This window comes from Calidris pugnax, unplaced genomic scaffold, assembly GCF_001431845.1.
Source record: "Calidris pugnax isolate Ruff unplaced genomic scaffold, ASM143184v1 scaffold196, whole genome shotgun sequence".
In the NCBI taxonomy this organism is placed as follows: Eukaryota; Metazoa; Chordata; class Aves; order Charadriiformes; family Scolopacidae; genus Calidris; species Calidris pugnax.
The window spans coordinates 1,891,124-1,907,269 of NW_015091042.1; the positions used below are offsets into that span (position 1 = coordinate 1,891,124).

Below are 16,146 nucleotides of genomic sequence, written 5' to 3' on the forward strand. Positions count from 1 at the left end.
TTAAAAAAAATATTCTAATATTTCAGATGTCTCATTTTAATTATATAGAAGTGTTCCCAAATAGGTATATACAGTGTAAGCACTTGTATATAAAACCAGCATGTATGTAAACATGCAAAGCATCTTATACTTAGTTTACATATGAAAACGATACTATGACCTCACAGGTAACAGTTGTGTGAAGTCCTCCATCTCAGAGGAATATTACAGCTGAACCTGAAAGAGTATTGGGGGTCACTGAGCCTGATCCTATTAACATTTAATAAATGGAAGTTTTTCCACTGATGTGCATGAAAGCCAGATAAGTCTGATGATAAGAAAGTCAGAGTTAAATGTCAAAATTTCAGTTCTCCTTGTTCAGAGACACAGACACTGCTACATGATTTTGTACATGGAAAACAACAGCCAAAAGGGAAAAGAAATCCAATGGCAGTCAAATTTAAAAAGTAAAAAAATATATTCAATTTATTGGTGGCATATTAACCACTCAGTAAAAAAAAACCAAACTGAGCAAAGTCCTCTAAATTGCACGTTTCAGAAGCAGGACAACTCACTTGGAAGCAGAGGAATAATTACAAAAAATATCTTAGAATTTATAAGGGTTTCCTGTAAATCTCTTCTTTACTCAGTAGTGCTGTCCTGGCAGCAAAATTGGTGCAGGCACCTAGTGTGTCTTCTTTGGGAAACATGTTTATGAGAACACCTTCATCACAAATTTATTTTTAAACTTGTCATGAGCAGGGTAGAGAAAAGGTTATTTCAGTTTAAAATTTCAGGATATGCAGGTTGGAATTGCAGTGGAAATGTGGATTTTTATGTTAAGATAAATTGGCACTTTGAACTGGAAAACAAAGTAATAATTCTAATTAGATTTCTGCAGGATGAAATCTTCACTTCCCAATGTTCTCAGGAAGGAAGCATTTGCAGCAAGACCTAGGTAAAATTTGTGGAGTCCTGCTCCAAAGAAGTTGGCATATTACTGTCCCTTTCCTATGCACTGAAATATTCTCTCTGAGGAACACAGTCGATGCAGTAAATACAAGATTTCTAATCCCAAAGAGCAGGGCACTCACCAAGGACTCCTGTGCTTACTTTTCCCCTTAGTTACTTCTAGACTTTATATATTTTCCCACTGAATTTAATTGAGTTGGGGGAGTGTAAGCAGCAAATTGTTCATAGACACAATGGTGAGTGGCCTTCCAAATTTTTATTTTATTTTATTTTTTAAATAGAACCTTATTTTTGTCCACATAGAGAACTTCACTGGTTTTAGCAGTGACTGATCAGATTGTGAGTGTATTCGGTCACAAACTTCCTTTACTTTGCAAAACCAGGATAGATTCCTCCTACAGCTTGGCAGAGCTTCGTACCAACAGTCAACCCTGCTAGTGCTGCCACTTCTCCTTCCATGTCCCTTGCAGTTGGTGTCAAAATCCTCTCTGAGGCAATAGGACAAAGGACCATAGACTTTGGATTGCTGTGTATTGAGACAAGGATAGTCTATGACAATGCACTGTGGGTGTGGAAATACTACAATTTGCTGTGTGATGCTACTCTTAAAGAATCCCCCAAAGATGTGCCTTTTGGCTCTACATGTCATCCCTTGGAGGACTGTCAAAGGCCCACTCATAAGGAAATCAGTGTCCCTTAATTGACAGTGTATCTTTTAAGGAAAAAAAAAAGGAAAATATAGAAACAAAAAAGAGATGTTACAGTTATTTAATGTTAAAGAGATACACTTTCATGTTAAATTTAAAAAAAAAAAAAAAAAAAAACAAAAAACAAAAACAAAACCAGAAGACTCTAATAACAATTTACTCTTATTACACATGCATATTGTATGTTTCTATGGAATGTATTCCCAATGTACTTTCCAAACAGCAGTAGCAACCTCAACACCTTACACCTGGTAGACCTGAGAAAATTAGTGATTAACAGACACATTTTCAGATAATTTGGTCACTCAGTCTTAGCAAGAGCTATAAGTAAGAAACTCCATTAAAATGGAATTGACTGCAAGTGAGCAACCCAAGGCTGCGTAACAGATCAGTGGTAGAACTAAGTTCATAGTTAAGAGATTCCCAGTCCTCTGTTTGTAGCCATGGGATCATCAGGTAGTCTATTAAAAAGTTAACATGTGGCTTTGAGCAATCCTTTCTTACTTTGCTTCTGCCAGACGCAGCAGCTGGAGCGCTAAAATTGGAGTTCGTGGCTGCTTGTGACACAGTAGGACACACAGGGACTGAATAGCTCTTTCCTGACACATGGCGGTAACATTTTGCTGTTGCTCCTCCTCAGTGTTCAGATAGCAGAACAGCTTGTCATAATGAAATAAGAGAATTTAAAATTCTTCTCAGAGAATATTTACACTCATCATATCTGATGAGCGAATTTGAGTTTCCTTATTCTCCAATATGCACTCTCGAAAGACATAGTCTTTCACTTTGATGTTTGTCTGGAGAACAGACCCCCATGAACAAAGACCATGTTCTGTTTTAAGGTCTACAATTTAGACATATCTCCCTTTCTTCACACTTCCCCAAAATGAACTTTATTTTACCCAAATAGGAGTCTATATCTGTGCAACATGTGGAGAAGTCAATTGAACTATTAAATGGATGAGGTAAAAGAAGTCCACTGATGCTTTTTCTTTAACTTTTCATTTGACAGTTTTCAAATAACGATATAATGACTTGAATAAACAATTACAGAGTGAATCACAAATTGAGAAGGGAATAGAGAATGGAGATTAAAAATCAAGAAAAATGTAGGAGGGAATACTAAAATCTGAATCAGAAAACAGAGAAGTGATAACAACTGGCATCTCTGGAAAGCATTTGTAATAATTATGCTCTTGAATTAAACTGGAGGAGCAAAGAAAAAAATCAAAATTCTACTGTAATCTTAGGGGGTTGCTCTACCCCTAAAAATAGTGTAGTACCATGGACTTTTTAACCAAATGTTTCCAGTTAAAAGTTTGCTGGGTTTCCAATCACCATTGCAGTCTCTTCCATTCTATATACATGTGTATCCCTAAAAGCTCAGGAACTGGTTTCACAGAATGTCAGAGCAGCCATCTAGAATACGTAACAGGATCCAGCCTAGCAACATTCCACATTTACTATGACCTGTCTTTTTACAGCATTCAGGGAAAAGCAAAGGTGAGGAATATATCTGTAGCTGAGTTTCAATACTTTATATGTAAGGAGAATTAAAACTGAAGGACCATGTATTATTAATATATAATTTAAGAATTAGATGCCAATAGAAAAAAAAAAACAACAGAGTTGAGCAATGCATTTGTTGTTCAATTTATACGCCTTTAGCCAAAAGGTGCAAGCCTGGGACAAAAACAGGGGGCAACGGGGGCTGGGGGGAAGATATTTCTTGGGCTGCACTGTTTCAAAGAGAATGTCTCATGTAGACACCATTCAGTATTTCTAAAATGTTCTGAGATGATGCATTCTTGACATTCTCGGATCTTCATATTTTCTTATCTGCTTCAGATGGCTCACACTTGCAACTAAAGCCAGAGAGCCTCACCTGCTTTTCTAATGGTACTAGCATGTAGAGATACACAGCATATCTGTTTCTTGTTGTATAAAAAAAAAAAGTAATGGAATGTGTTTCCCTGGGTTTGTAATGCAGATAGAAACCCAAACAGCAATCCTGTTTTATTTGAACTACCATTTCAGACACCAAGCAAACACTGCTCTGCAGTTTCTAAAATTAACATTCTTGTGTCTCATCAAGCACCATTGCATTGTAGTTTCTAGTCAATGATTTCATTACATCTGTTACCACCGAGAAAACAAGTAATAATTATAAATTTATCAAATAAATAGTTCATTGGCATAAGTGATTTGTAAAGGGGATGAACAGTATTTTTTCCCCCAGAAATACCGAATGTTCTGATTAAACCATGTTTTGATACTATCCTGAATTTCGACCCCAACGGATGGGGCACATTTTCTTTCCTGAAACTACCTTTGATAAGAAATGCATTACAAACTCATCAGTTTAGCTTCCTGTTAACAAAGAGACAGCAGCCGTCTGGATTATTCTAGATCCGCAGTGAAACTGCCACACTGTGTATGCTCAAACTAAAGCTGTGCAAGTTTGACAAGGGGCAGATGAATCCAGGAGTTATTGTGCAGGGGTTTAAGTCTATGCGGCAGCTGACGGTTGAAATAATCATCTATACATCGCTCTGAGCTAGCTGGGGAAAGGTTGAAGCTGTATATTTTCAACATATCTAGCCTAATGGTTAATCTGTTGTCTTGTACAGGGGGTGCTGGGTGGAATCACAGCAATAGCTGACAGTTTGGAGGAATTGCTGTGGGTATTTTCAGTTGCCTGATTCACAAAGTGGTAGGTAGCGAAGTCTAAACAGGCTTGTCATTGAACGAGAGAAGTCGTGCTCACTGTCACTTCCATCAAAAGAACTCTGATAGCCAAAAGCTCAATCAACATATTGATTATTTGCATTTAGTAAATAGAGAGCTGCAGCTTGTCTTCACCCACCACGTGAAAGCTGAGCTTTATGGAAGACGTGCCAGAATGTAGAACGGTGATTGCTCCTTTGGAGGTCAGCTGGGAAGATGCTTAGGAGAAAGAGAACATTTAAGATGGGTGGAGAAATAAAATATTTTTTCAAACCAAGATAGTTTAACTGTTAAAAACACTCTCTAGGGCTGGATCTGGCATATCTGCACAGTGACATGGCATTACTCACTACAGAGATTAAGGGGGTGCAGTATGAATTAGACTAAAACAAAAATGAAGTATCTGCAAGTGACAGCTCTGGCTGATGGCTGACTATGAAGGAAAACACTGTGCTAGTGTCTGGTGAAAAACGGTGCTGAAAGCCTGGCAGCTGATAGAGATGGGGGAGGAAAGGAGCAGTGGGTATTGGTGGTGGTTGTTTAGAATGTCTGGTTTTGGTCAGGATATTTTTTCTCCTTTAAAACACATTTTCATCTTCCCTTCCAGGCAAATCATGCTGAAGCCAGTTTCAGCCATTTTGTTGAAAGCACTGTACTGGTATTCTGCCTTGTTACATTTAAATTAAAGCTCAGCCCAGTTTTAAGTTATGGCAAGTGTATGCTCACAAAAAATAAATAGAGATTGCCATAGGCATTAGATTAACTACATTGGTTGTTTTAAAAATGTTCAGGGAGTTCCAGATTGCATTTCAAATTATCTTCATTATAATAAATAAAATGTATAGAAATAGAAACAGGCATGATTCCCTAATGCAGTCTGTAGGCAAGTGTATATTCATTGAGCTTGAAAAGGGAGTTCTTGATGGTGGGGGGAAGGAAGAGGAATGTATGCAGTTTCAAAATATCTTTACATAAATCACATTAATATCCCACATTTTTTAGACATCATTTTTTATCTGTCTAATGTTGACAGGTTTCTTGGGCAAGTTCTGTACAGCATTTACCAAAAGTAGGTAGTGTTCACCTAGGGTGCAATTAGGAAATCTACAGAAAACATGGAATTTCTTACTCTTACTCTACTCTTATCCACTTCCTTATTGTTTGCCATTCTCGAAAAGCTATTCAGAATTTTCTCTCAAACTGACCAGTAAGTATCTCTATTCTTAGTTAACAATAATAATGCCTTATGGATACATGAGAAGTGTCATGAATAGTTCTAATGAAATTTGGCAGAATAAACAATGCAAGCAGCACACCCGTCGTGAATACTTGCATTGAAAATAAAGGCATATGTCATATTAGATAAAGAGAAACTAATCTAACTGTGACTAGAAAATAGTTCTCTTTTAGTAGACTCGCTGGTGCTAAACTCATCCCATACTTAGAACCCTTGTGGATTTGGAGGTTGTGGTTTAACATTGCACAGGGATAAAACAAATTACCCCAGTCCAGACAGTTTGGTTGCCAATCCTGGTGAGACTGTGACAGTATATAAGGATGTATTTAGTTCTGTATAATTAACAGCAACCTTTGTTTTCTATGGAAATCAGCCCACATAGTGGTGCCAGCACCCAATCAGATTTTTAAGAAATTATTAATAAAAAGAAACTGCCTTTGCTGAACAACAGATGCTATAAAAACATAAGTGTTTTAGGTTCTGCACATTACAGTATGTGTCTGCAAAAGTGACAGTCAGACTGTATTTCTCACCTAGTTGTAGGATACTGCTTAATCTGAAAGCACAGCAATATCTTGTGTTCAAAATTGCACCTCTGTGCTTGCACCTATAGTTCCATGTGTATCCTGACGTGCTTGTGTGTGTGCATGTACAACTTGACAAGCTATTTAAAAATAACCAGTTTTACTTTTCTCAAGTAAAAATATATAGAATTGTATTAGAGGAATGGATAAAAAGCTAATTATCTCTACCAAAATTGGATATTCAGATATTATACTGTAATCTTTGCTTTTCAAGATGAAGTAAAAAGACATAAGCCATTAACTGTTGTAGTCAGAAAGAAACTTGTACTATGAAGAAGATATTTCATTGTCATCCACTGTGGGGCTTCTTCCATTTTCATCTGAAACAGCTGAGCTCCTTCTTGGCAGGAGGTTAGAGGTCATGGAATGAAACTGGTAGTTAGAACTTTTAAATCTGGAATAATTTGACAAAAAAAAAAGAAAGAAAAAAGGCAACTCTGTTAGCCCCATTGTTTAATGTTTTGCTTTTCAGTGGTAAGTACCATATTCGCACTGTCAGAAATAAGGGGAAGTAGGATATGTTTTAAGCAGCTCAGTCTGCCTTCATGCTGAACAAGATCATGTGGTGCTATTAAATATGAGGCCAAGTTCAAGCTATTAGCCATGCTGAAAGACAAGGTGTTTTAGTTCTGGCTCATGCTGTGCCACAGCAAGCACAAAATCTTGGGAAAACTTGCTTATATCTGCATGGAGTATGCCATAAGACATACACTGTTATGGAAGTTTAGTGCTTAATAGTCAGGTCTGGTATCTGAAACCATCACTTACTGAACTCCAGAAGAGACTGTAAAAAGTTTATGATGTTTCTTAAACTTGATAAGTATTATTAATAGATTTTGGTTGTCTTCCACTATATGTAAAGATACTTTGATGCAGGCATGTAGATTTATAAAGATTATTTCCAATATTACTCTCTGTAGTTTAAAAATAGAACTGAATGGATGCATTTCAAAGTGTTAAAATACATGCTTGACCAGTGACTTGTGTAGGGAGATAGTTCTTTGCAGATATATTTTTGTTATCTGAAAATCATTTCCCTGGAGGAATATCAAAGATAGAAGTACAAGATTTGACAAAACCCCAGTAACTCTGAGATAAGATTGAAGATTTTCAAGTAGTGTATCCAATATGATACATGGCATTTTTTCTGGCAGTTTTACTAATAAAAGATATATGCTGATCTCCGATGATTTAAAATCAATGTGAACTCTCATGAGTATGCATTATTATCATTATACTTCAAATGTTACTATTAGTGAAGAGCAGCACAACATTGTGACAGACTCCTAGTTCTGTTCTCACTGATTTTCCTATATCCACCTTAGAGTAGTAGCAAGCCATCAATTCAGAGGTCATTGAATCGGAATGGACACTGTCATTAAATAGTTGAACTTTTTTAAAAAGTACATTCAAATGACTCTTGCTATTCTCATACAATCACCTTGTTTGTGAGAGAGACAGATTTTTGTGCTTGAACACAAATGGCAAGCATGTGGATGCTATTTATGTATCTTTCCTGTTACCAGATAGTGTTTCTAGCTGATGCTAAACTAGACAAAGATGCCAAAACCCATGCCAACCTCCTCAAATAATTTGGAGCTACTGTCTGCCCAAAGTTCTCCATGGAAACTTTAAGGCAATTGAAACATATGGAAATAATGCTGCAAGATTATCAGTCCATAAACTACTCCCTACCTAACCTCCTCGCCTCATAATACATAACAGAATATAAGATCTAAGTGGCTCAGTAATGTACCTTCTTCCCTATAATATACTCATTTAGAATGTAACAAGCATTGGGAGAAGATCATTACTGCATGTTCTTGCCAGAAAAACATTTTATTATTGTTTTTTACAGAGGATGGTGTTTGTTAGGGCTATTAATATGGGGAGTGGTTTAATTAGCTTAGGTGTATTAGAAGTGGAAGACTAAGATTCACAGTTTCAAGCTAAATCCATATTTAGGAATTTTTTTTTTCAGTCGTGCTATGTATGACCTCCTGAAGTTTACAGTATTCAGCAATTCTGAATACCCAACAACTTTTATGTAGGTTCCTAAACATCCATTTAATTCCATTAGTATGCTTGCACAGTTTGGAAGTGTTGACCTTACTTTTCTCTATTATTCCTTATTTATTTTAATAGCAGCAGAGTGCTCTACCTCCCCTGTCATTTTTAGTAGATTCAAAGGAATAAACATCTTCAACAGCTAGTAAATCTCAAAGCCTTTATCAACATGTGGGAAATAAGTGTTGCCTCAGACACATTTACCCTAGGATGGGATTATTGCTCAAAGATGATAATATTGTGGAATAATCCTTTTATAAGTATTCTTTTATAAAAAGCCATTTTTAGAAAAAACTTAAGAAAGCTGCAGGTATAAACCTTTATTTCAGCTGTAGAAACTGATACTTTAAGCTTTAAAGTCTGTAATTCCACATAATATCAAAATTGATTCATGCCTGTGGTTTGAAATAATTTTTAATAAAAAAAAAATTAATTCAAATTTTTTCTTATTATTTAGAAGTAAAGAATGCAGCTAGATCAAGTTACTCAAAAGGTTCATATCAATTCAAGAATGCAACTACTAATGCATTGGTTGGTGCCAAGCCTGCTGAAGGAATTCCGGAACCTGTTCCACTTGTTAATAACCGTAAAGGGAGCCTCTTCTTACCCAACAACCCCTCGCTGCTGCACCTTAACTTATTGAGTTCTGTTGAACAAGGAAAGTCTACGTACTGTAGATTGCAAAGGGCACTCAGCTTGCCCGTAAAATACCGCTACCACTCCCAAAAGCCTGGGTTGAACCAAGATCTCCGTAGGTAGCCCCGTAGTTGGATGTATAAGGCAATACAGATTGGTTTGTGCATGGTTTTGCAGTCTGTTTTCGATGTGACTATGACATTACTAATGCTCTGTTAAGTGCTTACAGATGTGGGTTTCTCCAGATGTGGTGATTAATAAGTTAATCAAGACAGCTAGTCAACTAATGTTTCTGGGTGGTTTGTGCTTTACCTTTCATATGGTTTATTTGCTCTGAAGCATTTACATGCTAGGCAGAATGAGTTTGCCAGGTATTCTGGTTCGTGTGATGTTCAGTAACATAGATGTTATTTCAAATTCCATCTCTTTTGAGGTCTAAAAACAGTGTCTGTAATCGGTGTTGCTAGTGACCTGAGAGAGGCAGTGAAGGAGACGGATTTATTTAAAAAATAGTAATAAAAAACCAAAGAAAAAAGTTACGAACTTGTCCACTGTTTCAGGAAGACATTCCCTTTATTTTACTTAAAAAATGAAATGAGGAAAAAGTCAAGTAATGTGTTGTTACAGATGTTCAGCTCTACGTTAAGGCTGTTAAAATTACCAGTACATCTTAAATCAATTCATGGAACATTGTCTAGAGGTTATGTCATTGAAATAATGAATCCTCTTTACTCAAGAATAAGCAAACATGTTAAAACATCAGTGTAACTTTAAATTAAACTCCAGCATAAACTGGAGCGTCTGAAGCCTCATTAGAGTTGCCTGACATTTTTCTAGCACTGACTCTTCCTGAGCTGCAGAACTGTGAGATTCTCTGCCTATTAGACAAGTGAGCACTGGGTTGTTAACAACAGTACATTAAGTGTTATACTTAGGGATGTGCAAACAAGCTCTTGAATTTTATTTGAACTCAGGCTGGATTGAGTTCTGATTCTATAAATTTCTGTGTTCAATTCTTGAACTTGTTCGCAATTTTCATGAAAGCTGGTAAAGAAAATCTGTATAATATAATATGACTATATTTTAATGCAAATCCTGTAGCATAAGGACATCAAAAATACTAAAAATGGGGACACGTTCTCATTAACAAAAGCACTAGGTCAAACACACAACATCAGAGTTGAATTGTCATATATCACAGCCCATTATTCAAATATGGTTGTCTTTCATAAGAACAAGCAAATTGAAGACTCCCTTTTAAATTAATGCAGACACAGGAACTATGAAACTAAAATGATATTTTATGGCTTTACTAAAACTTTTGCTAGATCTATTTCTTTAAATATGCAGGAAATTGATAAGAGTATCTGAAGGATAATAATTAAGTATGTTTTATATCCTACTTACTACTAAGAAGCCACTTGTGGGTTATCATTGCATCACTTTTGGGAAGCAAGCCATAGGTAATGGTGTTCATTATTTACCATTCACATTTTTCAGCTTCATGGATTCCTTTTCCCACATTTTAATGGAGCTGTGTTTCTAAACTGCAGATGCCCTGTGAACTCTCCGCACAGATTTAATTGAAAAACAAAATCTTGTTTGGATGTGATATGATTAAGATAGATCACCTTTCATTGCTGCAATAAGAATAAATGGCATCCTTGCTTAAGCAAGGCTTTGTTATAGCAACAAATTGAGATCCCTCAGAAGGCTTTGCTAACAGGTATTTAGTAGTGAGCCACATTAACCTTGGACTTTCCAGGCAATTGGTAACAGTAATGTAGTTTGAATATGACAAGCAGATACCAAAAGAGGGAGCTTATTTATTTTAGATTCAGTACCCAAAATAACTGCAGACTGCTAGAAATCTAGTTCCAGAAATGGCTATTAGGGATGATTGCTAGTAAGACTCTGTTTTTCAATTGGGCAGATGGGTGGCATCACCTGGCAGCATTGGAATACACAAAGATTGGACCTTATAGTACAATGGATCCTTATTGTACTAACTTCCAGTATTTGAAAGGATCAGTCAGAAATATTATTAGTTAGCTGAAAACTTAAAAAAGTACTCTTTTTTACTAGTGTTTTCTATTGTTCATTAAAAATATTTCTGGCTATAATATGATCTACAGTAGACTTGTGTTAATAGAAGATTTTGCACATGGTCCTGGTGGCTATATATCTTCCTTTAAGTGTTAAAATGGTATAACAATGCACTTTAATTATGGTGCAATACTGAATTTCTTGACAAACATTCTATAACCCCATGACAGCAGATTAAATTAAGTTAAATTTAGAATTTTTACTACCAAGAGAGCAAAGCATATCAGTTGTAGCTGATTTCTGGAAGGAATATTTTGCATGGTTCTTGTTCCCTTGATCTTTTAAGAGGTGGATTAGTCAGATTGGAACTGAATGTCTATATCCTATAAAGAACAAGAGAGGACAGTATATATCTTAAAAGTAACCTATTGTCTGTGTGGAATAACATGCGAATAACTGTTTGATAGACAAGTTTAAAACAAGACTAGGCCATTTCCAAGAGAGTGGTTTGCAGAGGGTGTTCTGAAATGCACTAATACTTGCACTTTGTTATAATCAGAAATAGAAAGATATTACTAACAAAATAATTCTGTGAATATTCACTTCATGTTACAAATAACTAAATACTGAAGTGATCTAGTTTAATCTGAGCAAGCATCACAGAAATAAAATTTCAATTTTTATATTTTTGAGAATTTTCTATGGGTTTATTTATCTCTCAGCCAAACAAAGAACGATACTTGACGAATGATCGATAAGCATTCCCATTATAGGACTCTGACTTCGAAAAAAAGAGAAGCCAAATGAGAAGGAAATGGCTTTGTCTTTGAGGATGCTGCCCAAGAAGAAAGGAAAGTTATGTTAGTGAAATAAATGATTATTAGACACTCATTGCTCTGATCAAAGTATGACCTTTTACATGACTCTTTGGGGGCTTTATTTTGGGATTAGCTTTTTTTCTAATTTTTTTTTTTCTTTTTATTTTGCAATGCTTTATTTTGTTTTGATTCCCTTGACATGTTAGGTGATGCCAGGTCATTTAAAAAGATAGCACATCTGTCTTTTCTGGGTCCAGTCCTTTGGTCTTGACCAAGGTAAAATTAAGTTCTGTGGCAGACTTGGGCAAATAGAGAGACGTGACAGGCTAGAGTGGAGTCTGTAATAAGATATTGTTAGAAGAAGTGTTACAGCAGAATGATACTGCTTAATTTCTTCTCAAATAAGTCTAAGGCAGGTGACATATATCCAGGTTTGGTTGTTCCTACATAGCTTGTTGGAAATAGAATTTTTTTTTTTTTCCAGCCTCTGCTTGTGCACTGCTAATGTGTATTAAGCTCTTTTAATCTAGCTACTACTACTACTAATCTCTTTCCTTTTAGCTTTAAAGTAACAGCTTCCTAGGCATCAGTTATATTACCTTCTAGTTCATTTTTCAGTTAACAATAGGATGAGAAAAAAGTGTATTTTTCCTTCTTTATATTAGAATAATTCATCATTAGTGTGAATTTGAAAAAGTGGGCATAAGAAAATTCCCTTTGATAGCACATGTAAACTTTATGCACAGATTATCAAGTGCAGTAACAATCTTGGAACAGTAAAGATGATGGTTAATTCTTAGAGATGAGTTATTAGGAAGATGCACTTGTTTAAGCAATACGTACTGTGACATAGGTTATCCGAGAGTAGTTTATGATTGGCAAAACCGTAAGTGATTTTACCTCTGGAAATTGATCTGTCATTGAAAATGCACCTCATCCTCATTAAAAGATTGCATAACATATGCATCCTCTGTTATACAGGTATTGTCTCCCCACTTCCATTCAACCTCATTCTGTTCACTCCTGTTAAAACTCCCTTTTGTGAGAAGGGTGGTGCGATGAGGTCTGACTTGTGCTGGAGATCTGTGCACAATGGCAGGCTGCGTTCACGTTCCTGACTAACTGAATCATTGAACATCAAGGCATTGAATATTTTACATCTCTTCATGAAGACTCTGTTATTTGGCATGTGAGGAGCAAGAACCAACTGGTGTCTAGTTCATTAGCAAAAGCGGGCTGGCAGCTGTTATGTTGGTATTGCAAATAGTTCTTTATCTTTCTGAGAATATAGCAGAGCACTAATTCTACTTTTCTGTAGCACAGATTAACTGAAAATAACTCTAAGAATAACCCGAATGTGGTTCCCCCCTTTGTTTTTGAAGTATGAAACCAATTTGAACGCCTGTGTTCAAAGCCCTGGTATTTTTCCCTGCTTCTCCTTCAAACCAATCTCTTTGACTAACATGTATTTGATTTTTATTACTGTTGGGCCTATGTTAGCAATGAAGTATCAGTGCGTGAATGGACATAGAGTGTGTGTTCTTTGCTACTTCACTTGTATATCATATTGCACTTAGAGCAGTACTTAATCTCATGAGTTCCTTATATTTCCAGTTGAAGATGAGCAGCCGTCGACACTATCACCCAAAAAAAAGCAGCGAAACGGAGGCATGCGAAATTCACCCAACTCCTCACCCAAACTGATGAGGTAAGACTGTAAGAAACTCATATCTTCATCTTCTTTCTTCCTTCCTTCCTCTTCTCCTCCCCCCACTTCAAAAATAAGGGGAGGGGGTGGAAAAGAAAGATTGTTAGATGGTTTCTGAAAGGCTGAAGTATTTATTCTGTCAGCTTGTCAGCAGTTAATGATAGAGCTGAAAAAAATCCTGTCATGAAAAACAGTTTGAAAAGCTGTTTGAAAAATACATAGGCTTTAAAGTCTTAGCTGTCACCCTGTCCTGTCCGTGTGTAGTTCTTAAACAGCAGTGGCACTAATGATAGCACTAACCAATCAGGGGAACTCATGTGGTTAGTTTGCCTCAGGCAATTCTCTTTTTGTTGGATTCCCTCTGAGTACTGTTTTCTGTACTTAAGGCCATATGTGAGATGTATCATCACAATCAAAAATGAACCTGAATATTACCTTCCTTTTATCCTGTCGATTGAAATCAAATTTCTGTTAATTGATTTAGACTGATAAAAAAGTCTAATAATCTATGTACTTGCCAAAGCAAAGTTCAAAACTAATGCAGTTTTACTCAGGCTAAAAGCACATTAATTATGAAATACAGGGATTTTTAAGAGAGTAGTATATACTCTAAAAGTGGGTGATGAAAACATCATCTTGTTAGTAGATATTTTTCCCCTGTTGCTATGTGTACATTATTTTACACCAGTATGCCTTTATATAACTATGTAGTTTCCCTCTGTAGGACAAATTACCTCTAAGAGATTTGTTAAAACCAGAACTGCAGTAAGAAATTGGAAACTATTAAAATAATATGGTATTTGCATTCTGTCTCACTGTGCTTCACCTTTTGCCTGCTCAAGTCAGTCAGAACAGGATCAGATAGTGGACGTGGAGTTTTCTACACGGAGGCTGCTCCTGCTCTGATTTTGTATATCTAAAGTAGCCCGGCTACAACCTCAGTCCATAATTGTATGCAGAAATAAATATCATAGCAGAGATTTTCCCCTGCATATATATACGGACACAGACAGAAACAATTAAACTTACTTACATATACAAACAGGCGCATTGGTGCAGTTTGGGGTTGGGTGTATGTATAACTGTAACTGCTCTGCAGTCACAGAGGTTGTGAAGAAAATTAACATGAATATATAGTTCTTTCCATAGATAAAATAACTCATGAATTGTCTTTTATTGTTGATAATTATTTTGTTCCTTTAGCAACTCTGGATACAGTTAGGTAATATTCCTCTTTGCATTTCGGTCAGCAGACTGGAATTTTCTTTGGCCAGTTACAGCAGCATCCATATTTGTTTATTGTTGCTGCAATAAAGGGCATATTCAAGGACGTAACTTCTACAAGTCGTCTTCATCTCTGTTTAGACTAGAGAACCAAAAGTGAGATTGATTCACAGAGGAAAATGCACCCAGCTGTGGCTTTTTTTTCCTATTGACCATCTATTTCTGTTAAATGTATCATTAAAAGTTCTCTGCCTTCCTGTTAGCTCAGCCTTGCCCATATGACACTGATTTACATGCTTGTTTACAGTTTATGAGGAAGAATAAAATGAACATACCGGCAAGCTTCTCATTTTTATAGTGCCAGTTGTCATGCTAGCATCATTTCCAATTTACTTACCTTTGGACAGTCTTCTTATCTGGTGTGAATAGTTTTAACCACTTTTAAGTTTTAAACATGTGGGAGATTTCCCTCCTCTTCCCCCCTCACCAAACCCTAATTTTGGGAAAGTAGAAATAAAAAGAAAGAAAGGGAGAGAGAGAAAGAGCTGAAACGTTTGGAGCTGAGCACACTGTCCCTGTTTGCTATGTAAAGTATGCCTCATTTCTTTGATCTTGAGTAATAATAATTCTGGGGAGTTATACTGTTTTCATATGCTTCAAAGCTGTGTCAAAGTTTTGCTGCTTAAGGGTACTTCTTTATTCTATTGGCTCTTGGGTACTGAGATGACAGGTCCTCTGTACTAGGTGCAGGCTTTTTCAAGTCATAGCCTTCAGCAAAACATCAAATTACCAAATACAGGGTAACATACTTCTACACAAATGCCTTTCCTGTAGATATATTATACCATATATATTAAATACTTTAGTGTTACACGGTACATTTTATGTGCAATAGAAAGTGATGGTTTGAGGTAGCCTTAGGGGTACTTTTTTCCACAAGCAGAAAAAGCTAGTGTATACCGTATCAAGTATGGTTTTTACAGGACTTTCTGCCCGAAGGCCTTTGTAAATAAGTAATGATCAACAGATTGGCTGTGGGTTTTTGAAAAGCATGCCTGTGTCAGTTTGCATGATGGGGGAAGATTTTCAAAGTGGAGCCTGCTTTCATTGCCTGCTGAAGAGGGACTGAGGGAGAGTAGTCATCCTGAGCCTGAGCTGTCTGCTCAGTAGCACATCAGAATTGCTAAACACAGGTCGAGCAGCGAGTGGAGAACTTGCCAGGCTTCCAAATCCAGACATTGTTTTCTTCCTCTTCGCCCTTGCTGCTAAATTTATTCACCAGCCCTGCGTTGGCACCCTCAGCCTCTCCCCAGATCCAACCGTCTCTTTGTCTTACTCTTTATCTACACTGACTTAACTTGGGTTCAAGGTGCTAAATAAGAGAAAGTGGATTGAATCAGAAGAGAACTCTGTTAAGCTTTGTGTGTAATGGCCAAACGCT

General features: G+C 36.5%; 1 protein-coding gene across 24 annotated transcripts in view; it reads left to right on the top strand.

The window, feature by feature from the left end:
* Positions 1-16,146, top strand: part of KCNMA1 (potassium channel, calcium activated large conductance subfamily M alpha, member 1) — a 495,287-nt gene that overhangs the window by 414,638 nt on the left and 64,503 nt on the right. For all 24 annotated transcript variants that reach the window (XM_014956257.1, XM_014956277.1, XM_014956274.1 and 21 more), the window contains one exon: positions 13,388-13,481. In XM_014956257.1, coding sequence (XP_014811743.1) covers positions 13,388-13,481 — 94 coding nt within the window. The remainder of the gene's footprint in view (positions 1-13,387; positions 13,482-16,146) is intronic.